Source organism: Gopherus evgoodei, chromosome 10 (genome assembly GCF_007399415.2).
Source record: "Gopherus evgoodei ecotype Sinaloan lineage chromosome 10, rGopEvg1_v1.p, whole genome shotgun sequence".
NCBI lineage: Eukaryota > Metazoa > Chordata > Testudines > Testudinidae > Gopherus > Gopherus evgoodei.
The window spans coordinates 41,513,688-41,537,787 of record NC_044331.1 but is presented as its reverse complement, the minus strand read 5'-3'; the positions used below and the strand labels follow the sequence as shown (position 1 = coordinate 41,537,787).

The 24,100-nt window shown below is 51.5% G+C and overlaps 1 protein-coding gene across 3 annotated transcripts in view; it reads left to right on the top strand.

Annotated features, from left to right (window-relative positions):
* The window catches only part of TRIP4 (thyroid hormone receptor interactor 4), a 55,620-nt gene extending 35,840 nt beyond the window's left edge, over nucleotides 1-19,780 (top strand). The window contains exons 12-13 of one of the 3 annotated variants that reach the window (XM_030576948.1): nucleotides 10,939-11,041; nucleotides 19,503-19,780. In XM_030576948.1, the coding sequence (XP_030432808.1) occupies nucleotides 10,939-11,041; nucleotides 19,503-19,570 (171 nt within the window). In that variant the 3' untranslated portion in view covers nucleotides 19,571-19,780. Of the gene's footprint in view, nucleotides 1-9,952; nucleotides 10,028-10,938; nucleotides 11,042-19,502 lie in introns of those variants that run through there. The other 2 variants (XM_030576950.1, XM_030576949.1) reach the window with 2 other exon arrangements.
* The last annotated feature ends 4,320 nt before the right edge of the window (nucleotides 19,781-24,100 follow it).

Genomic DNA, 24,100 nt, shown 5'->3' with positions numbered 1-24,100 from the left:
CCACCCGCGGGACCCAAACCGAACTTTTAAAGGGATGCCCGAGGATGGCATACCAGTTCTTTCCCAGGATCTTTTTCCGCCTTTTTACAACTGCCTCTCCCATTTCCTCCCTGCGTGGGCCCGACTCGCATTGGATCATTGGGTCCTACGCACAGTAGAATTGGGATATCACCTCCAATTTATTTCGCCCCCACCCCCTATCCTCATCCCTTTTCAGGGACCCCTCTCACGAGCAATTCCTCTTGCAAGAGGTAGAGACGCTCCTAACCGTGGGAGTTATAGAGGAGGTACCGAAAGACTCGAGGGGCAAGGGGTTTTATTCCCGCTATTTCCTAATCCCCAAAGCAAAGGGAGGTCTGAGACCTATCCTAGACCTGCAAGGACTCAACATATTCATGATAAAGTTGAAGTTCCGCATGGTATCCCTGGGGACCATCATCCTGTCCTTGGATCCCGGAGACTGGCATGCCGCCCTCAATATGAAGGACGCATATTTTCACATCGCTATTTACCCACCACACGGGCGGTACCTCTGTTTTGTGGTCAACAATCAACATTTTCAATTTACAGTCCTTCTGTTTGGCCTTTCTACGGCCCCACGAGTATTCACAGAATGCATGGCTGTAATCACCGCCTCCCTCCGTCGTCGTCAAGTACACGTCTTCCCGTATCTCGACGATTGGCTCATTTGAGGGACCTCCGAGACACAAGTCACCTGTTATGTGGGCATCATCAAGGACCTATTCAGGCAATTAGGCCTGATGATCAATATAGAAAAATCCACTCTGGTTCCCACTCAGAGAATAGACTTCATTGGGGCCATCCTGGACTCCACTCTAGCCAGAGCCTGCTTACCACAGCCCCGGTTTCAGGCGATGGTATCAATTATCTAAGGCCTGCAAAACTTCCCGACAACTTCGGCTCGCACTTGTCTCGGCCTCCTAGGTCACATGGCGGCCTGTATGTTCGTGACCAAACACGCCAGACTACACCTCCATCCCCTTCAAACTTGGCTCAACTTGGTATACCATCTGGGCAGAGACAGCATAGACATGATCCTCACAATCTCCCCGAGCATAATAAACTCCCTGAACTGGTGGCTGTTGCCCACCCTGGTCTGCGCAGGGATGCCTTTCCACTCGCCTCAACCTTCAGTGGCCCTGGCCATGGACGCGTCATCTGTGGGTTGCAGAGCCCACCTTGAGGATCTCCGCACTCAAGGCCTTTGGTCAGCTCAAGAACTGACATTGCACATCAATGTACGGGAGCTGAGGGCAGTCCACCTTGCGTGCTAGGTGTTTCAAGAGCATATACAAGGCTGTTGTGTCTCAGTGTTCACAGACAACACAACGACCATGTTTTACATAAACAAGCAGGGCGGCGCACGTTCTTCCCCCCTTTGTCAGGAAGCTGTCCAGCCCTGGGACTTTTGCATAGCCCACTCGATCGACTTGGTAGCATATTTTCTCCCAGGGGATCAGAACACTCTGGCGGATCACCTCAGCAGATCCTTCCTGTCTCATGAGTGGTCGATTCGCCTGGACGTTATCCATTCTGTTTTCCGGAAGTGGGGTTCTCCCCACATAGACCTCTTTGCCTCCCGCGAGAACAGGAAATGCCATGTGTTCTGCTCCTTCCAGGGTCACTCCTCGGGTTCCCTATCAGACGCATTCCTGATACTGTGGACGAGACATCTCCTTTACGCCTTTCCACCATTCCCGCTGGTCCACAGGGTCCTGCTCAAGCTCCGCAGAGACAGAGCCCACCTGATCTTGATCGCTACAGCGTGGCCGAGGCAACACTGGTACACCATGTTGCTCGACCTCTCGCTGGCCAACCCAATTCCTCTACCTCTTTGGCCGGATCTCATAACTCAGGACCACGGCAGACTTCACCACCAAGACCGGCAGTCTCTTCACCTTACAGCATGGTTGCTGCATGGTTAAGCCAGTCTGAGCTACGCTGCTCTGCCTCGGTACAACAAGTCTCCTGGGCAGTAGGAAACCTTCCACTAGGTTAACTTATACAGCCAAGTGGAGGCGTTTCTCCTGCTGGTGCGAGCAGCGTAACGCTGTTCCTACCGAGACACAGGTTCCTACCATCTTGGACTACCTCTGGTCCCTAAAACAACAAGGCCTAGCTGTTTCATCAATAAAAGTGCACTTGGCAGCCATCTCTGCCTTCCACCCAGGGGAGAACGGCTGCTCGGTCTTCTCTCACCCCATGGTTTCGAGGTTTCTCAAGGGCTTGGAACGTTTATATCCGCAGGTCCACCATCCCGCCCCAACCTGGGACCTCAACCTAGTTCTAGCCAAACTTATGGCTGCTCCCTTTGAGCTGCTGGCAGCCTGCTCGCTGCTGTACCTGTCCTGGAAGATAGCATTCCTCGTAGCCATTACATCGGCAAGACGAGTCTCCGAACTTTGGGCTCTCACAGTCGACTTCCCATATACAGTGTTTCACAAGGACAAGGTACAGCTGCGACCACATCCGGCCTTCCTCCCTAAAGTGGTATTGGCCTTCCATATCAACCAAGATATCTTCCTTCCGGACGTCTTCCCGAAGCCACACTCTTCACGCCGAGAGCAACAACTGCACTCACTAGACGTCCGTAGGGCTCTCGCTTTTTATATCGAGCGAACAAAGCCCTTTCGTAAAACACCCCAACTCTTCGTCACGGTAGCTGATTGAATGAAGTGTCTACCTGTCTCCTCCCAGAGGGTTTAATCTTGGGTGACGTCATGCTTCTGCACCTGCTATGACTTGGCTCATGTTCTAATGAGCCATCTCACCGCACATTCTACTAAGGCTCATGCTTCATCTGCTGCCTTCCTGGCTCATGTACCCATCCAGGAGATATGTCGTGCAGCTACCTGGTCCTCGGTCCACACCTTTGCGTCACATTACGCATTGGTACAACAGTCCAGAGATGACGCGGCATTTGGCTCAGCAGTTCTACATTCCGCGACATCTCACTCCGACTCCACCGTCTAGGTAAGGCTTGGGAGTCACCTAATTGGAATCAATATGAGCAAGCACTCGAAGAAGAAAAGATGGTTACTCACCTTTGTAACTGTTGTTCTTCGAGATGTGTTGCTCATATCCATTCCAAACCCGCCCTCCTTCCCCACTGTCAGAGTAGCCAGCAAGAAGGAACTGAAGGGCCGTTGGGTCGGCAAGGGTATATATTCACCGCCATAGCGGCGCCACTCCAGGGGGCGACCCAGCTGACCCACCGAGTGTTGCTCCAGCGAACGTGCACGCGGCGTGCGCACACCTAATTGGAATGGATATGAGCAACACATCTTGAAGAACAGCAGTTACAAAGGTGAGTAACCTTCTTTTTCTCCTGCTTCCAGGCCCTGCAGCTAACAGAACTAGAGAGGATTATTCTGAAAATGGTGCTTTAAAGTTGAAGCTTGATCTGGCAAAAGAACATTGACACACAAAAAATGGATGATCATTGGAACGTTAGTTTCCTGTTTGCCCTGTTGTTGTTATAGCACCATTATTTTGCATGGTGGAAACCTGGCCCTGAAAAATAACTATCAACACCAGATGAATACTGCCCATACAGATAACATTTCTCCTTTAAAACTGGGCATTTCCAAGTCCAGATCCCTTCTGTGGAATGGCCCCCAGAAGCCAAGCTGATCCATCCCTATACCAACACCTCGCCTTTTTCTGTTTTTCATCAGATGCTATTGAAGTGGCTTATGAATACTGACAAATGGCTCTGGGTTTCACAGGTTGGGAAGGTCACACAGTGGCACAGCTAGGAATAAATCTGGGATCTCCCATGCTAACCACTAGAGCAGGGGTGGCCAACCTGAGCCTGAGAAGGAGCCAGAGTTTACCAATGTACATTGCCAAAGAGCCACAGTAATACATCAGCAGCCTCTCATCAGCTCCCCCCCACTCCTAGTGCCTCCCACCCACTGGCAGCCCTGCCGATCAGCTGTTTCGTAGCGTGCATGAGGGGCAGAGGGGGAGGAGCGAGGGCATAGCAGGCTTGGGACAGGGCCTATGACAGAGCCAGGGGTTGAGCAATGAGCTGCCCTGGCACATTGGAAAATTGATGCCTGTAGCTCCAGCCCCGGAGTCAGTGCCTATACAAGGAGCTGCATATTAACTTCTGAAGAGCTGCATGCGGCTGCAGAGCCACAGGTTGGCCTCCCCTGCGCTAGACTGTACTGAAATTGTTGCTTGCTGCCTGTGTGTTTTTGCCCCAGTCCTGGCCTTCTGGAGTACAAAAAAGCAAGGGGTATAGATAAGCTTTGGTGTAATTTTACTGGTCTCTAGTTCCCTGGGCTGCCTCTCAGCCGTGGGTCACATTTGTGCTAGGGTTGGAGAGCAGGTTACAAGTGCTGGCATAAATGCTGCTGTTTGGCTGCAGCTCCCATGCTGCTTGCCAGAAACTGCTGACTATTTTTTTTTTCTGTTTTGGAAACCACTACAGCAACATTTTCTAGCTGGATGGTGAGCAATTTCCCTCAGGAGAGGAGGAGAAAATGGCTGTTTAGTAGTTAATTACCTGTTATGTTAGTCTGACAGCGATGAAGCTTATGAGGCATGAAAGAAGAGTGGATCCGCCTTTCCCACAAATCACACTGAAAACTGGGTGAAGTAAGTTGCCCGGTGGCCAAGCACGCTCCCAAACTTCCCCCAACTGTCCTCCGTCATTCAGCCCTCACATTGCTCTCCCAGGGAACGCTTTGCTTCCCAGCCTCCTGATTTGGGGACAGCCAAGTGGCTTCTTGTAACTCTTGGAGAAGGCAGCACAGAGTATGGGGTGTTTCTGCCTACCGCAGATGGCTGATTTATTGACACACAGGCCCCGCCCCAGCAGCCCTGTGCTCTTTCCGAGGGGCTGAATCACTGCCAAGATGTTTTTGAACTGGATTTCATGGTGAGAAATAATCCAGCTCTGATGTCAGCATATGGGCTCTGCTGGCCTTTATTCCTTCCAGACAGCCTTGCTTTCCGGCACAGCCTCTTTTATTTTGAAGCACAGAGGGGAGATAAAGCCCAGACATCAAGATGGCTGCCTGGATCAGCAGTAGGTGACAAAGTTTAGGTTTGTTTCCCATTCTGGGCCCCGACAAGGAAAGCTGTCACTGCCAGTCAGCTGTTTCCATCATTAGCCCGTATCCCCTCTGTGGGCCCACCTTTCTCTGGTACACCAGGGTACTCAAACTGGCTGCTTTGGCATCTTGCCAGGAGCCTGACGACCACCCCTAACATCCATGGGACAGAACAGATGGCAGCTGCTCTCAGAGACTACAGGTCCCAGCGTGCAGTTTTCTCCATCTTGATTCAATCCGCATGGGACCTGTACAGCTCCATATTAAAGATGGCAGGCTGCACTGCAAAGCTCTGTAGGCCGGCCTTTTTTTGAGGCAGAGACAGGAAAGGAACTGGGCTTATTAACACATTATTTTTATACCTTGGTCTTTTTTGGGGCATTTGTTTATTTCCTTCTGTTTTCCTGTCTGGAGTCCTCAGTCAGACCAAAAGAATAGCCTGAAAGGTCACTAGTAAAACTGCATGGGAAAGGTTTTGCTCCCTGCTTTGTTCTCTGGAACCTCTGCTCCATCATGGGTTGTGCCTTTGTTTTCTGATAGGATTCGACCACACCAGGTCTCTCACAGGGTATGGCTACACTGCCCACTTTACAGTGCAGACACGGCAGTGCTGTGACATGAGCAGTGTAAACCCGCTTTATCGCCGGGGGGAGAGCTCTCTCAGCGATTTAAAAAAAATAACCACCCCGAACGAGGCGCTGTCTATACTGGCTCTTTTCAGCACTAAAACTTTTGTTGCTCAGGGATGTGTGTTTTCACACCCCTGAACGACTAAAGTTTTAGCGCTGAAAGTGGCAGTGTAGACAGAGCCTTGGTGATTTGTGTTCTCTTAGCACTTTTCTTTCCTTGATTGTTTCAGTTCCATCCTCCTTGGTTTGTGACACCTTTTAGATGGGAACCAGCACTGTAGAGCCAGGGACTTGGAGATGGGGGTGGGGAGAGCCCCATTCAGGCTGACAACATGGTAACGGTTTACAGGCTTCCAAGGAAGCTGTGTCCAGCCCTCTGTGGCTGGAAGGGTAATCGACTGGAGGTGGGGAAGTGAGGGTGGGGGAATACAAGGAGAAATGGGAAGAGGGAACAGGAATACCCTCTGTAAAATAGACCTCTACTCTGATATAATATGACCCAGTATAACAGAAATTTGGTTATAATGCGGTAAAGCACTGCTCGGGGGGGGACAGGGCTGTGCACTCCAGCGGATCAAAGCAAGTTTGATATAATGCGGTTTCGCCTATAACACAGTAAGATTTTTTGGCTCCCAAGGACAGTGATATATCGGGGTAGAGGTGTAATATGAAAATTCAAATATTCTAGTATGAGAAGGAGATGGGGAAAAAATCTGAATGGGTCAGGTTGTCTGTTGTGTCCAGTTTGTGCTGGGTGCAGCAAAGAGAGGGAACTGGTGAAGGACTACTTTGAACGCTCTCAGTTAGTAATAGTCCCCTGGGGATCTTCCTCCAGCTGAAAATAACCAGAGTGTAGTGTGCTCCAGTTGTGCCTCCTTCTCAGGTGGGCTACAGGAAGAGTGGCATAGGAGCCAATGGCATCAATCAGGGCCGGCTCCAGGCCCCAGCGCGCCAAGCGCGTGCTGGGGCGGCATGCCGGTTGCCGGGAGGGCGGCAGGCGGCTCCGGTGGACCTCCCCCAGGAGTGCCTGCGGACGGTCCGCTGGTCCCGTGGCTCTGGTGGAGCATCCACAGGCACGCCTGTGGGAGGTCCACCAGAGCCGCGGGACCGGCGAGCGGCAGAGCGCCCCCCACGGCATGCTGCCATGCTTGGGGCGGCAAAATGGCTAGAGTCGCCCCTGGCATCAGTCTATGCCTGCTGGCAATTCCCATGCTAGGGGAATCCCAGCTTGAGTGGTGCTGTCAGTCTTTGCTTCCTTTATGCTGCTAAGCTGCATGAGCAAGCAGAGTAGGCCAAGAGTATCTGACCCAGTGTTTGTTGCCAAATATGTTATGTCTAAGTGTCTCTAGGGTAGTCTGCACCCCCCCCCAACAGCTATTGCTCTCATTTCCTCCCCTTCCTGGCCTCTTTCAGGGTTTCCACTGCTCCCTTGAATTAAGACCAAGTGCAGAAAATTGTCACTTACCTAAGTTTGACTGAATGAAAATGGTCCCCCATGGAACAGGGCCCTGAGTGTCAGACGTAGTGGGCTTGTCTCCCTGCTAACACAGATGACCTGTCTGCCCCTCTACTCCTTTTACTGTGGGCTAGCTGAGCTGGGAGCTGGGAAGTCTGCCCAGGCCTCTTAGCATTGCTGGTCACGGCATGCTGAGGAAAGGTCAATAGCAAAGAGGTGGAAACATTCAATATGGTGGATTCCATCCTGCATCCTGATTGTTTTGGCTGTGTGGAGTGGCTGATAGCCACCTGCTGTGTGTTAGAACTTCTGAATCTATAGGGAGTGTGGGAGCTGGAGGCAACTTGCCTTCTGTGGAGCTGACTAGATAGCTGACTTCCAGCTGGTACTGAGATGCTGCATTTAGCCTCAAGCTCTGTCTGCTTGTTTAGCAGGAGAAAAGGATCTTCTTAATTCCTCCTAGTTACACACTTGCTAGTAATAAACTCAGGTCCCCCTAGTGCTCTTGTTTAGGCTGGGGTTTGCATCTTTCTGGTGTGGGTGGAATGAGCCAGGAATTCCTGGCTTCTGTCGAGTCGCTGTGCTCATCTAGTTCTAGCTCATGTTTGGGGTTTGCTATTAGCTGTGTTTGAGTCCACTCGTAGTGGAGAGGAGAGACATTCCAGTTGCCTCAGCGAAGCAGCAGGAGGGATCAGACGTACAGTCCAAGAAGGGTAACAGGGTCAGATAAAGGCGTTACATATAACTAAGCAAAGGGGTAACTAGTACTTAGAAACCTCAGTCCCACTGAAAATCAGGGAGTTAGGTTCCTAAGTGCCTAAGTCACTTCTGGGGGGGGGAAATGGGACTTTTGCTCCTAACTCACTTAGGCACTTCTGAAAACTGTACCTTTGTGTTCTACTGCCAGCATCTCTGTCAGACAGCAGAAGCTGAAAAGCAAAAGGAGGAGAGTTAGAATGCCTGGCAGTAGAAGAGACAGCTCAGAAGAGTGGCAGGATAAGTATCAGTGGGATTCTCTAGTACTGGGATCTGAATTATTCAGGAAGGACAGATGAAGTCGTAGAAGTGGGGGAGTGCCACTGCACCCACAAGATTCCATAGTATATGCTGAGATAGGAGTTCTGACTAGAGAGCATCATACATCATGGCCCAATTGGTACAAGTGCCGAGTCAGAAGAATACAGACCTATATCAATTATATTGCATGCCCCCGGTTAGGCTACTGATAGCCCAAGAGATTGAGAGAGGAAAACATGCTTGCCCAAATAGCAATAATGGGGGGGTTCAGCTAGTCAGTGTTAACTGTTCCAAAAATGTTTACATCCCTAGGGGTGGTGATCCAGTAGAGTAGGTGATCAGGCATGCCTTGGGTCCACCAGATTTAGCAAATAGCCTCCTCCATTATGCTCAGGTACATTTCTAAATTGACACTTCAGTCATTGGTGTCTCTTTCCAGTCTGACTGGTCTTATAATTTGGTTGCAATCAAAAACATCCAGTAAGAATTAGGGTTCACTTAGGTAACTTATTAGCTTTACTAGTTCTCCTATCACAAATGTAATTGATGCACAGTGGGGTGCTCCCAACCTTTGCACAGCTGGGGGCTGCATTGGAACTTTTCTCAGAGCCTCAGGTCTGTACACAGATTGATTACATAAATCAAAGGAGTAATTGGGCCCAGTACACAGAGCGACAAAGCTCTGTTGATGCCTCATCCACAACTCTCCCGAATGCATTCAGCCTTAGGAAGCCTTGTACACCATTCCTGCATGCTGCTTCACACCATACCACCTGCTGGTGTGGCCAGAGCACCTCTCCTTCCATCCAGAACGTACACTAATAGCCCAGCTTGACAGTGTGCAACTAATGGGACATCAGCGTGGCCAAGAGAATAGGGTGGCACAATGAACAAGGCAGATGCAACTGCTGCTGAACTGGCAAACGGGCTTCGGAATTCCACAGAGGGAAATCTCACTGGGGGTGGGGGGCAGGTAGAACCAATCAGATGAGAAGGAAGCTTTGCCTAAGTTCTCCTGCCTGCAACAATTCCTGCTGGCAAAAAGTTCTGCTTCAGCAAAATACTGCCCTTTTCCGAGTCAGTGCAAGGAAAAACACAGCTCCTTGAGCCAGTGAATTGTCAAGTGTGTAAGGCTCATGCCTTTGTCTTTTGTAACCTCCATGCTGCCATAACAGCCCACTGCCCTGCTGGGGAAAGTGGGAAGAGTCCACAAGGTGAGGTTTAAGAATGGGTGTTGATTACTGTTGGAATGCTATGTGTGCACACGGACATGGCCAGTTATGCAAGCCCAGGTGTGTGTCGTTATCAGATTATACTTTCTCTACCAGTCTAGCATTAGAGAGGTTATTTAACCCCTGTGTTTGGCACTGATGTGCCCGCTGCTGGAATCCTGTGTCCCTACGATTCAAGAAGGATGTGGATAAACTGGAAAGGGTTCAGAGAAGAGCCACAAAAATGATTAAAGGATTAGAAGACCTGCCTTATAGTAATGGATTCAAGGAGCTCAGTCTATGTAGTTTAACAAACAGAAAGTTAAGAAGTGACTTTTTCACATTATTTAAGTACCTACATGGGAAACAAATACTTGGTAATGGGCTTTTCAGTCTTTTCAGTCCTAAAGTCTGGTGATTGGTAACCCTTGAGACTGGATCCTACCAACTTGTAACTGCAGATGTCTCAGTGTGTGTGTTTGGAATATGTTCTCTTACTCATCTAGGATCTTAAACAGTGTCTAACTTTTTTTTTTTTTTTTTTTTTTACAAAAGCTTTGCAGTTCACCTTCTAAACATTAGTGCAACTGGGCTGCATCCAGACAGAGCTTCAGTGGATTCCCTTTCTTGGTGAAGTCTTCCTTTTTGGCTAGCAAGAAAAGGGCTCTGTTGACTGTTTTTCCCGTACAAATTCCCCAGATGTTTTCATTGCACTGAAGTTGCTTTACACAAGTTCCTTCCAGAAGATGGCTGGATTTCAAAAGGAGAAAACAGTTCTCCTCCCTAACTGCATCTGGGTGCTGGCTCCTCTTTAAACTGCAGACCTGCTCCTAGTGTCACATTAGTCTGAGGCTATGTATACACTGCAGTCAGAGGGGTGACTGCAGCATGTGTAGACATACCCAAGCTAGCTTTGATCTAGCTGGCACCAATAACAGTAGCAGTGAAGCTGCGGCAACATGGGCTACATGGACTGAGAGTACAGACTGAAGCGGCTAAGCCATGCTGCCATGGCTATCCAGATCAAAGCTGACTCATGTATGTCTACACATGCCGGAGTCGCACCTCGGATTGCTGTGTAAACATATCCCAAGTTAGAATAAACTCCTTGGAAGAGGGGTCTTGTCATTTGATGGGTTCAGCAAACCATTATGTATACCTACAAGATTCTGTCAACAACCGCTCAGAAGCAGAAGGTTCTCAAGACAGGTCCATTCTACAGCAAGAATAGGTCTGACTGAATAGTTATGATAAAAGCATTTCAGTTAAACAGGTTAAACTTTGTGTATGGATCCAATCCTTTCTGCTAAAGCCGACGTTTATAAGATGCAAGCCCAGCTGATATCAGCACCACACAGGATTTGCCCCTAGTGTGGTTTTTAAACCTATTTAAGTCAGTGCAGCCAATGTGTGTGGACAAGCCCTTAAATTCCCTTCTCGAGCTGCACAAATGTTCCTGCCTGCTGTGCTCTTTTTGAATGTAGAGCTGCTCTCACACCCACTGCGGTTTGTCTTAGGCAGTATGTGTTTGTGCTTTTCAGTATCCGGAGTTGAGCCAGGAGTCTGGATCTCCGTTTGTCTATGTCTGCACTAATCCCCAGGAGATGATTGTGAAGTTTCCCATCAAAGGAAAACACAAAATATGTAAGTCATGGCACCCCACAGACACACTTCTCTCTCCCTTTCTGGCAGGCTGTTGTCCTCCAGCTCTGCTTGTGTTCTGTGGAGCTGTTCACAGGCTTTGATCCATAGGTGTTTGTTTAATAATGCAAACACATCTGTAGCAGCTTCCTCTTTAGTTCTTTTATCCCCAGATGTTGCTTCCTTGAAAACACCTGACTTCTCCCTCTCCCTTGCTAAGGCTCCTGGAGTCTTAAGACTCATCACATGGAAGTAGGAAACAAACGTTTGCAGTTGCTCCGTTTTTGGCACGAGCAAGTAGAGTATGGCTGAGGATGCCAGGTTGTTTGATTAGATGATAAACCTTTGTAGCCAAAAGCATCCCTCAAATAGGGCAAGTAGCAAACCTACACATCCCACTATGCTAGCCATGTGCATGAAGGGAGTGGTGTCTCACTGGTACGGGGTAATAGCACTCCTCTTCCACCTTCACAGACCTGGATTCAAGTCTCAACTTGCCATAGGATGACCAGACAGCAAGTGTGAAAAATCGGGATGGGGTTGGGGGGTAATAGGAACCTATATAAGAAAAAGACCGAAAGATCGGGACTGTCCCTATAAAATCAGGACATCTGGTCACCCTAACTTGCCATCAAAAGAGAACATGGTTTAGATGGGTCTTGGGCTAGTCCCTAGTAGTCACTTTGTCTGCATTACAAAATTGCCACCCTGTTTGGCTTGACTGGTAACAGTATGGGAGACCCAAGAGTGAAATAGCAAGAGGGCTGCAGGTCTAGGCAGAATTGCTTTGGCAGAGCTGTGGGGAGACGCTGCAGAGCATCTATGCTTGCTAGTGCTGTAAGTCCCTTTTATGAGCAACCAACCATCCACAGCTGCTGGTTTCACAGCCCATCCCTGTAAAGCGAATGGAAAAGGGGTGCAGCAGCTGGGGATCCTGCAGTCAGCTCTGGCCTTAGGAACAGCATCCCCACTTCCTAGCCTCGGGAAGGGACCACACATGGTTCCAAGGGACATGAAAAATTAATTTGACAGGCTTAAATCAGTATAAGCAAAACTAGTCTCGGCCCTTTGTTTCACTGAGCTGATCACTAGGTCTGCTTTCGAATTTGCAGTGTGTTTCCCTGAGAGTAGTTAGACTCTGGTGGGACGGAAGCGACAGCATTTCTGGGGACTAGTTAACCTCCTCTGAAGTACAGTCTGGAGTCTTTTCTCTCTCCACTGATTGAGAGGAATGTTCCCCTCCCTGTGGATTCAGTTTGCCTTTCATTGGCTGTATGCAGAGCATTCTCCCCCACCACATGTTTCCAGAGCCTAGGGGCAAAGTGGCTTTGTTTGGTTTATTGCCTTTTATGCGCACCAGCATCCTCATGGGGAAGGTGAGTGCACTAGCTCCTTGAGCAGCGGTTAGCCAGCGCCACCGCAGAACCCACAAGGGAACTTGTTCCTGGGGCCACCGCAATATGGTGACTCCGGTTCTGGTGGGTGTGTGGGGGAGTGAAAGGAGCTGTTTGGAACAGGGGCTTTTTGTGTTGCTGGAACATCCTTACAAGTGTGATTTATTTTGGCATCAGCTGCCTGACCCCGACCTTGCCCAACCATTCCCCTCTCTGATTCATGCTCTGCCTGTGCTCCCTGCACCTCCCTCCATCAAGCCACTTCTGGCAAGGAGGCTGTGGGGTGCCGTGGCTGAGTGGAATGCTGATGTGCTCTGTGCCCTGTGGGCAGGGGCTGACTGCATCTCTGCGTACAAATGCTGGCTGCCACACCGCATCCTTTGTGTTGCGACATTTTCCTGCTTGAAGAGGGAGCAGTTTAACAGACGGGAAGGACACCGGCTGGGCTTGAGGGTGTCTGGGTGTCCCACTTCCACTGCTGACTGCCTTCCTGACAACTCCCGCACAGGATCTGTCATCAGGGTAAAGCAGAGCAGCAGCAGCAGTGGTTCACTTTCCCCTTCAGCGGGGAGACAGTCATTCCAGGCCAAGCAGACGATAGGAGCAGAGAACCTTTGAGCTTTCACCACAGTAATGCAGTATCATAATAGGGGCACGCTTCAGATCAGATACAGTCAACCTCAAAAGCATAACGCCTCGTGAGCCTTATAACAAGGCCTTGAGTATGGGTCACTTTTGCATCCCCACCTGAGCACACTGACTTGCTACAGAGTCTCCTGTAAACCTCACTCAGCCAGGGACCCAAATGTCTGTTTGTCCCATTGTTGGGAAACGAGGCCCTAGTTTGATCAAACAGAAATGGGCCTTGTGCAGGAAAGGCTCCATCTAATCGGTGTAGAGATCTGATCCTGATCACTGTGGTGTCCAAGCGCCTCCCAGGGGGATACAAATAGCAGTAACATTCTCTTTCTTCATCCCCAGATTGAAGGGGAAATAGCTCCATTGCTTATGTGTGCTTGGGCAGGCGGCATGGGCAAAACTCACGAAGTGAAAGCCGAGCTGGAGAAATATATTTTCTCTTAGTTTTGAGTGTAAGAGGCCTGTGCTCATCCTTAGCTCTTGTGGCAGTGAGTTCCACAGTCTGGGCCCAGCACCTGTGGAAGTCCTGCCGTCAGCACTCACAAGCTTCCCCCTATTGGTCGGACAATTCCATCATTCCAGTAGAACGCAGCGGTCCAGGATGCTTTGGTTGCATGTGGGGCATTCTGTGGCCTCTGGAATGTGAGATAGAAGGGCATTTAATGACTTGAACAAGTTTTGAGAGAACCGGACTCCTGGTGCCTGTTCTTTGGTATTCACCTTTGTCTTGTGCTTATCTCTGTCCTTGCTCCAGATTACCCATTGGTTGACCATTTTTTAACTAGCAGATAGAGCTGGGTGCTTTCTTATCAGCCTTGTTTCTGGGGATAAGGAGAAGCAGTTGCACTTGAGACTAGTAGATGAAGTTGGTGCCAAATGTGAAGCCAAGATGTTCCAGGCTTTAGAGCTCATGGTCACATGAGATGGAAGCGTGTAACTCAGGGCACGTCTACACTACGGGATTATTCCGATTTTACATAAACTGGTTTTGTAAAACAGATTGTATAAAGTTGAGTGCACGCGGCCACACTAAGCACATTAATTCGGTGGTGTGCATCCATAGTCCAAGGCTAGCGTCGATTTCTGGAGCGTTGCACTGTGGGTAGCTATTCTGTAGCTATCCCATAGTTCCCGCAGTCTCCCCCGCCCCTTGGAATTCTGAGTTGAGATCCCAGTGCCTGATGGGGCAAAAATCATTGTCGCGGGTGGTTCTGGGTAAATGTCGTCATTCACTCCTTCCTCCGGGAAAGCAACGGCAGACAATCATTTCGTGCCCTTTTTCCCTGGATTGCCCTGGCAGATGCCATAGCACGGCAGCCATGGAGCCTGTTCAGCTTTTTTTTACTGTCACCGTACGTGTACTGGATGCCGCTGACAGAGGCGATACTGCAGCGCTACACAGCAGCATTCATTTGCTTTTGTATGATAGCAGAGACGGTTATCAGTCGTTCTGTACCGTCTGCTGCCATTGTAAATTGGCAATGAGATGACGGCTATCTGTCGTTCTGTACCATCTGCTGCTATCATGAGTGCCTCTGGCTGAGGTCGGCCGGGGGCGCAAAGGCAAAAATGGGAATGACTCCCCGAGTCAATCCCTCCTTTATGGTATCTAAAAATAGTCAGTCCTGCCTAGAATATAAGGCAAGTGTACTAGAGAACCAGTGTATCAGAGAACCAGAGTGCACAGCTGCTCCGTGTCAGATCCCGCAGAAATGATGAGCTGCATGCCATTCACAGGGGTTGCCCCTGCAACAACCCCACCCGTTGCTTCCCTCCTCCCCAACCTTTCTGGGCTACCGTGGCAGTGTCCCCCCCCCCCATTTGTGTCATGAAGTTATAAAGAATGCAGAAATAAGAAACAGTGACTTGTTAATGAGATAAAATGAGAGGGAGGCAGCCTCCAGCTGCTATGATAGTCCAGGCAGGACATTAAGCGGTGTGGGGGAGAGGAGCCCAGCATCCCGCTGCTATGACAGTCCACGCAGGACATTAAGCAGTGTGGGGGAGAGGAGCCCAGCATCCCACTGCTGTGATAGTCCAGGCAGTACATAATCTTTTATTGATACATGAAAGGGAGGGGGCTGACGGAACTCAGCCCCTAGTTGCTATGATGAAGATGGTTACCAGCCGTTCTGTACCATCTACTGGGAATGACCAGGAATCATTCCTATTTTTACCCAGGTGCCCCCCCTGGCCGGCCTCACCTGAGGCCAGCCAGGGGTATTCAGCAGTTATCAAGCATATTGTACTGTCTGCCGCTGGGGAGGGAAGAGGAGCGGATACTGCTCTTTACTGCCGCAGCATCGCGTCTACCAGCAGCATTCAGTACACATAGGGTGACATTAAAAAAAGTCAAGAAACTATTTTTTTCTTTTTCTTTCACGTGGGGGGGAGGGGGTACATTGACAAGCTATACCCTGAACCACGCCGGACAATGTGTTTGAACCTACAGGCATTGAGAGCTCAGCTAAGAATGCAAATACTTTTGGGAGACTGCTGGGGATTGTGGGATAGCTGGAGTCCTCAGTCCCCCCTCCCTCCCTCCCTCCATGACCGTCCATTTGATTCTTTGGCTTTCCGTTATGCTTGTCATGCAGCACTGTGTAGCCTGGAGATTTTTTTCAAACACTTTGGCATTTTGTCTTCTGTAACGGAGCTCTGATAGAACAGATTTGTCTCCCCATACAGCGATCAGATCCAGTATCTCCCGTACGGTCCATACTGGAGCTCTTTTTGGATTTGGGACTGCATCACCACCCGTGCTGATCAGAGCTCCACACTGGGCAAACAGGAAATGAAATTCAAAAGTTCGCAGGGCTTTTCCTGTTTACCTGGCCACTGCATCTGAGTTCAGATTGCTGTCCAGAGCGGTCACAGTGGTGCACTGTGGGATACTGCCTGGAGGCCAATACCATCGATTTGCGGCCACACTAACCCTAATCCGATATGATAATACCGATTTTAGCGCTACTCCTCTCGTTGGGGAGGAGTACAGGAACCGATTTAAAGAGCCCTTTATATCGATATAAAGAGCCTCATAGTGTGGACGGGTACAGCGTTAAATCGGTTTAAACGCGTAGTGTAGACCAGGCCTAAGTTTGTAGCTCCACTGCTGTTCTTACTCTGTGAGGAACCCTCCATTCTGTAACATGCTGGTCTGACGTGCGGGGCTACTTGGCAGTCTGGCCACTCTGAGCTCACAACTGCTGAGATGTGTGGTGGCTTATCACGCTTTACTTTCAGAGGGGACTCTAGGGCTGTGACAGTTCTGTTAGATGTGGCCTGTCACCAGAAGGAGAACGAGGGCAGTGGAGATTCCCTGCAGCAGTAGATCCTCCCGGGCCATGGCCACTCCATGGTTTTACCTTGCTTCTGGCTCCCATGATTGCTGCAAACCCTGGCAGAGAAGACCTGCATGCTGCTTACTGCAATCAGCTGCTCACACCTTTTTGCAAATCCCTTTTTGCAGAGAAGTCTGTGCATCCTTATTCCTGGAAAGCTTCAGCTGAATTGTAGACTGTAGCAGAGGACTGGCTGGACAGCCAGACTTAGCCCAGAACCTGGGCCAAAGGAGGGGAGGCCAATTTCAGGGAGATTTAGGAGGACCTGAGAGAGTGGCAGGAGGAGGAAGCCTCTGGGATTTGATTCCGCCCATTATCCGTGGAAGGTTCTGAGCAAATCTACCAGGTGTGAACAAGAACCTCTCATGGTAGCTGTGCATGTAGGTTCTCGCTGCTTTGGTGCTGGAATTAGTAGGCCAGTTAGCCCAAGACACCATTGTTCCTTGGGCAGGCCCAGGGTTTGTCTCTGGGGCGAGGGGCACTTCCCCAACCACTCCAGCACAACCCCCTTGCTGTGTTTTGGAGCTAGCCCTGAAATGTTAATAGCTAAACACATGGAAATGCATGCGACTGCCCTGGCCCTAGAGAGCCGTCACTGCTGAGGTGTAGCTCAGCTGCAGTGGCACAGCTCTTCCAGACACAGCCAGCCGTGTATGGTCCCATTTCCCAGTGGACATGCTCTTGTTGCCTGGAACAGTATCATATGTGTCCTGGGATGGTACCTTGATTAAGCCCAAAAAGAGAGATGGAGTAACCCAGAGAGCGGAGCGCATGCCGGCTCTGGCTCCTTGGCCTGTTACTGGCCCCTCTCCCCCTGCAGTTCTGCCTGTTGTGGTCCCAGCACTCCAGGGCAGGGTTCGTTTCTTTGCTCTGAAGGGCTCTCACATCTGCAGTTGCCATTTGACCAGGTAACTGCCCTTTATCTACCAGTCTTCAATAGCACCTGTCCTAGGCAGAAGCCCTGAGCTGCACGCAGACAGGCTGGTAGAACTGCCTGACATCTCTGTGCTGCTTAGAGTTCCCTCCACAGGTAGCTGTAAGCACCTGCGCCTTTGTGCAGCGCCTCTGAACCACAGCAGAAATGCTCAGTTCTGCCAGCCAGAGCTCCACCGGGACAGCAGCTTGTGTCTGTGGGCAGAGGGAGCTGACCCCACGCATGGAGCTAATGAGTTACTGCTGGTTATGGATGAGCGTGTTTAAAGTCAGCTCGTGCTGTAACAGAGCTGAGATCAGTGCAGGCTGCTTCCTCCTGACGAATGGCTCTGTCTGTGGAGCAATGATCAGGTGCTCTGCAGCACATTGATTAAGGAATACAAATGGCAGCAGAGAATATGTACAGCAGCTATAAAAGCCAAAGACAAGCTCTGTATTTGCAAAGCGTGGGACCTGCCACCATGCAGAACCCTGCGGGGGGGGGTTATCACTTCACAAGGTGAGATGAGTGTTAGTGCGAGAGGTGGTGCAGTCCTGGGACCAGGGAGGAGGGGGCCTGGGGTAGCATGGCCTTGTTTGGTGGAGCTGTTGTCGCCCAGCGCTGAAGCTGGCTGTTCAGCAGAGGGAAGCAATGCTCATTCGGAGGAGCCAGCCAGTGCTGGGGAGCAAGAGAGCAATTGCCATTCAGGCTGGCGTGATGTCGTGCATCCTCCATCAATCTGACGGGGATCAAAGAACATATGTAGAGCCAGCAACCCCATGGCCCTCTCTGAAGTGAGCACGGCAGCTTGGGAGGATCCCTGCTTCTCTCGCACTGGTGCGTGGTGGGTGGGCGGGGGACGGAGCTGAGTGCGCCTCCCACAGAAGGCTCTGGCAGAGATTGAGACCATATGGGATTATCCTAACTGCTGGTGGTCCCCTAGTTCGTAGAAGGGTCTCAGAGCACTGCCTTGGGCAGGACTGTCAGTGTGGTGTGTGATGACGTCCCGACCCATTTGTGTATCACCGTAAATTTGCAGTGGGCACCTTCCCCTCACCTCCAAACAAGGGCCTCCAGAGCGGGAGGGAAACCAGCCCTTGGTTTGTGTCCTAACAGGGACAAGTGCCACATGCATTGCTTTGCAGAGAGTGGATGCAGTTCAGGGAAGACATGGAGTGAAAGTAAGGAGAAAGGGGGGTTGGGCATGTCCCCGGGAGGCAAACATTGGCCCCTGCATGCTGGGCTCCAGCTCACTCCCTCCCAGTGCCTCTGCATGAGCCCTTGGCCTGAACAGAGTTTGTGCTTCAGTTACTGGATCAGGTTTGTTGATGGCCTGCCCTTGCCTCCGTGCCGGGGAAGGGAAGCTGGAAGCATAGTGCCTGGCAGGCTGGAAATCTTGGTAGAGTCTCTGTCAGGGCCACCGCCTGTCTGCTAGCAAAGCCCAAGGAAGGCAGTGTTGGCTCTGGGTCCAGCTGCTGCCCGCAGGGTGCAGCTGGCTGTGAGCCTGCTTGTTCACAGTTGCTGGCCCCCTCCGCTCCTAGGAGGGAGGTGGGGGTTGCCAGAGATGTGCTTCCCATTAGTCTATTCCAGCTGCAGCCCAGAGAGGCCCCCTTGGCTGGGCTTTACACTTGGGAGCCCTGCAGGCTTCAAACTCTGACCTCTCCCACATGGCAGTAGGGCAGGCATGCAGGGCTGCAGCCTGCTCTGCTCTGCTTCTTCAGGTCACTGCCCTCATTCAGCAGGGGCCCTGCTCTGACCGCTGGGCCACAGGGCCAGCACGCAGGGATGTCTCTCCTGCACAGTGTTTGGAGAAGGTACCTGTGTACGAGTGTTTCCTTAAAACATGTCATGTCACACACCAGTGAGCAGAACGATCTGTTTCCTCCCAGCAGCGGCAGGAGCAGTGAATGTTAATTTCCTCTCCTCTTTGCTGAAGCCCCACCCATGATTTCTTTTCTGCATGGTGGACAGTGCCTCCCCGCTCTCTGTGTCACGCCTGCAGAGCGAACAGAGGAGTTTGGAAATGCCTGGCTCCTGAAGCAGGATAATTGAATGTGACAGGAACACACTAACTAGGAGACCTCGCTGCCTTCAGCTGATTTGCATTGCAAATGACGCTTAAAAATAAAGTGGTGAGATGTTTTGTTGGTTTTTTCCCCTTTCTCCCCCCGCTACAGGGAAACTGGATTCAAAGATTCATCAGGGAGCAAGGAAGGGGTTAATGAAGCAGAAGGCGATTGTTTGAGCTCCTCACCCACCAGGAGCCCAGCCCAGCTGCTCTTCCTGAGGCCTTTGGGACAGCATGGAGGTGGAAGGTTCTGAAAGGCAGGTGCTTCCAGGGGTACTGAGAGCATTGTTAAAATATCTGACTATTGTATTCTGAAGCCATTAAACGAGGAGAGCTTTGTGCCTCACTCTCTACAGGCACAGAGCCCAGCCAGTCTGGCAGCTGGGAGTTTCCTGTGTCTTAAAAGACCTCTGGTGCTTTGGCTGCAGAGGCTGGTCTGATGGCAAGCTCAATGGAGTGCTGGCATCTGGCTCCGTCTGCTGGGGCACGGCACTCAAAGCACGCCCCAGACTGGGTCAGAGGATTCGGAAACAGGCCAACGCCAGCCAGCAGCTCCTTGTCGTCCAGCAGGTCCGAGCTGGCTCAGCCCTGGTGGTGTCAGTATCCTCTCCCTGGGCAGCTAGAGGAAGAGAAATTGTGACTCCATGTCCGTTGGCCAGAGCGGGTCAGGCACATCGCAGCACCAGGCTCGCGGGAGTTGTGCTGCAGCTGCTCACAGAGCTGCTTTGGCAGCAGTTCCTGCTGGAGCCGCCTTGGCATGCAGTGTGATCTGTTATAGCAGGAGACATACTGGTGAAAAAAGCTGAATGTCATAAAGCTGGGCCGGGCCCCATCCCTGCTTCTGCAGAGTGCAGGCCGGAGGGGAAAGGTGAAGTCAGTGCTTTGCCCCCTCTTTCTCAGAGCTTTATTTGCGAGGCCGTTTCCCTGAGTGGTTAGTAGCAGCTCTTGGCGTCTCCAGCAGCTGGGCAGGCTTCAGTCTGGGCTCCGTTTTTATTCCAACCAGCTGCCTGCCCATGAGAGCTGGCTCCCCTCCAGTAGCTGTGCACGTGACTTGGAAAAAAACCGCCTCCTGTGTTAGGAATCAGATTGATTTCCCCTGTCTTTAATCCTTCACATTCAGCATCTCTGTGCAGTGACATGCCTGTGTGCGTTGGTGCTCACTGGGCTGTGTGCCTGCCGTGCTGCGTCGCTCCAGGCGCCAGTTTGACACGGCCTAAGCTTTACTGATTCCCAGCCAAACCCACCCCGCCCCCTCCCTCACGTTCTAACCATAACAGCGCTAACCCAGAGCGATGTCACTTTGCACCGCCACGCCGTGCAGAGCAGCAGATCACCCGAGAGGCGCACCAGAGCCCCAAGGTTAGATGCTCTCAGTTCATTATGCAGATAATGGTTAAGTTGCCCTGACCCTGCTGCCCTCTTTATCTATTACCACAACACACTGGGAGCCAGGAGGGCTTGGAGCATTCTCAGCAGAAGGCCCAGTGCATCACTTCATTATTCTGGAGGTGAGCAGCCGGAGCCATAGGCGTTCTCAGCTAGCAGGGAATTAACTCAGGCGATATGCAAATGCCATCCTCAGCCTCGGTGCCATCTCCTGGCTCATCCTTTGCTCGGTTTGTGTCGTGTGTGTCACACTGTCTCTGAGCGATATGGATTCGAGTACATGTAGATCTCAGCCAGGCTGTCCCAGCTCTGCTCTGCCTGGAGCTGGCTCTGAGTTTACTGCAGGGAAGCTGCCATTCCCTAGGACAGGGAGAAACGGGGTTGGGGGTTCTCCCTTCCTTCCTCTTCTGGTCCTGCCCAGTCTGTAAAATTCCCCCTTCCCAAAATGGCCTTGCTCACCTACTGGTAAAATTCCCTCCAGCTGGACTTTGGCCCCAGGCCCTTCTCCCTGACCTGGCAGCCTTGCACCCTCATGCTAACTGCTTTTTGGTAACTGTTTCTCCTCCAGTGGCAGCTATGGCCTCCACTCCAGTCAGGGCCCTGGTCTGCTGGGTGCTGCCCAAACCTCACCTGCTGCCTGCCCCAAAGTATCTGTGCTCTAAGACTAAGCCAAACATCTCCAGCGACTGCAGAGATGTGAGCTGGAGGCAGAGCAGGGGATCGGAGGAGTTGAGAGGCAGTTGCTCCATAGTGATTGGGGATAGACAACTGCTGGGGCTGGGAAAGGAGGAGAGACTCACCTGTGCTGGCTGAGATACAGGCTGCTCTGGTGGCAGATGCAGGAGCTCTGGGGCCCTGCAGCCCCCTGTGCTGGCTCTGTGGGTGTAGGTGGTTAATACAGCTCTCACCAGGTGGTGTGGTGCTTCTGGAACAGACCTAGGCCAGCCCCCAGTGGAGGACCTGCTGGGCAGATCAGGCCTTGATGAAGCACTTTGGGAGACTATTCGGGGCTGCAGGATTACTCCATAGGGAGCAGCAGAGCAGGCCCCACTGCTGCTCTAGCTTATGCTGCTGCCCACTGTATTTGCCATTTGTGCGTCCTTGAGTCTAGCGCTAAGGGTGGCAAATTGCCTCCCGGCTGGCTGTGCTGGGCTCTGGGCTCTGGCACCTGTCCCTGGCTCTAACTTGGGCAGGTCATGTGGTCTCTGGGTGCCTCTGCTTTCCTGTTTGTAAAGTGGGGCTAGTGCCCCATTCACAGACTTAAGGTCAGAAGGAACCATTATGATCATCTAGTCTGACCTCCTGCACAATGCAGGCCACAGAATCTCACCCATCCACTTCTATAACAAACTCCTAACCTATGTCTGAGTTACTGAAGTCCTCAAATTGTGGTTTGAAGACCTCAAGCTGCAGAGAATCCTCCACCAAGTGACCCGTGCCCCATGCTGCAGAGGAAGGCGAAAAACCTCCAGGGCCTCTGCCAATCTGCCCTGGAGGAAAATTCCTTCATGACCCCAAATATGGCGATCAGCTAAACCCTGAGCATGTGGGCAAGACTCCCCGGCCAGCACCCAGGAAAGAATTCTCTGTAGTAACTCAGACCCCATCCCATCACAGACCATTGGGCATATTTACCTGCTAATAATCAAAGATCAATTAATTGCCAAAATTAGGCTCTCCCATCATACCATCCCCTCCATAAACTTATCAAGTTTAATCTTGAAGCCAGATATATCTTTTGCCCCCACTACTCCCCTTGGAAGGCTGTTCCAGAACTTCAGTCCTCTAATAGTTAGAAACCTTCGTCTAATTTCAAGTCTAAACTTCCTAGTGTCCAGCTTATATCCATTTGTTCTTGTGTCCACATTGGTACTGAGCTTAAATAATTCCTCTCCCTCCCTGATATTTATCCCTCTGATATATTTGGGTGTGGGAAGGCTCAGTAGGCCAGCAAGGGGTCTCACAAACCAAGGGGAGCCTGCCTGCCTTCCAGCCTGTGGCCCCAGCTGCACTAGAGTAGGGATGGGCATGGGCTGCAGTTCTGAGGTGCAGTGTGGACAGGCTGGTTTGCACCCCATGAAGCTCTGAGCTCCCCAAGGCACTGACAGGGGCCAGCTTGTGTCCAGGGTGGGCATGGGGCCCTTGCCTTGGGCCTCAGACTGTGCTGGCCTCCTAACCATCCCTTGGGCATGTCCAGAATGGGTTGATACTGCAGCTGTGTTGGGATTGGCTGTCGGGCTTGGCCTGGCCCCTGCTCACCCACTGTCTGGGTCTGCGGACTTGGCTAATGTGCCCAGTTACACCCCCAGGCATTCCATAGCAAGGATCTGACCTGCCCCTGCCCCGCTATTGCCCTACTGGGCTGTGCACACTCCTCCAGGAGGCAGTGCTCTGCCCTGATTCCTCCACCCCTGACTGGGTGAGCACCTGGTCCCATCTGTACTTCACCAGAGTCTCACACAACCTCCACTAGCACAACGCCCATAGCCGACCACAGCACAGCCTGCCTGCCCATCCCCCGCTCCTTGGTGAGGGCAGAAAGGGAGACAAGACTGGCACAAGGTTTGCGAGTACTGCCTGGGGGTGCGGTGCTGCTCATGGTGCTTCCGTGCAAGCAGCCTAGTTTCTTGCTCCCATCCGGTACCCCAGCACTGGCTCCTGAGCGGTGGCTGAATTTCGGTGTTGAAGGAAGTGAGCATTGTCTAGGTGTGTAATGTACATGCAGGCCACCTCATCCAGCCCCAGTGCAGGAAGTTAGAGCCGAGCTGGGCACTATGACTGCAAAGGCTGAAAGATACTCGGGGAATGGAGCCAAGATTCCCAGCCCTTCCCAAGGCCCCTCTCAGTGTGTATTAGATGCTAGCCTGCTATCTCCCCATACATACAGAGCCGTGTGTTACCAGCAGCCTGTTCTCACACAGCTCCCCTGGGGCCATGGGAGATCCAGGTGCGACTCACTCCTTGGGGCCAGCTTCTGCTCTGAGTGCCCCCAGCCTGAAGCCAGCAGACGCAGTGGAACAAATCCGAGCAGGACACGGAGAGTTCCTTGGATCTCTTCCTGGATTTGCTCGCCTTAGTCACAGCCCTACATTGCCCCAGGGAGCTGGGCTAACTTGGTGATCAGGGTCTTTCCTTCTCCAGGACTGAATTCTCCTTATCTCCCTCCTGCACCCACTCCCCTGGCTGCCATCTCCTCCCTCCCTCATCCCTTCTCCAGTCTCAGCCATGCAAGAGCCTTCTCCTCTGCTGCTCTCTGGGGCAGTCTCCTTGAGCGCGCAGCCTTACTGGCTCTCCCCCTTGTTTCAAATCTGCCTTGCTAGG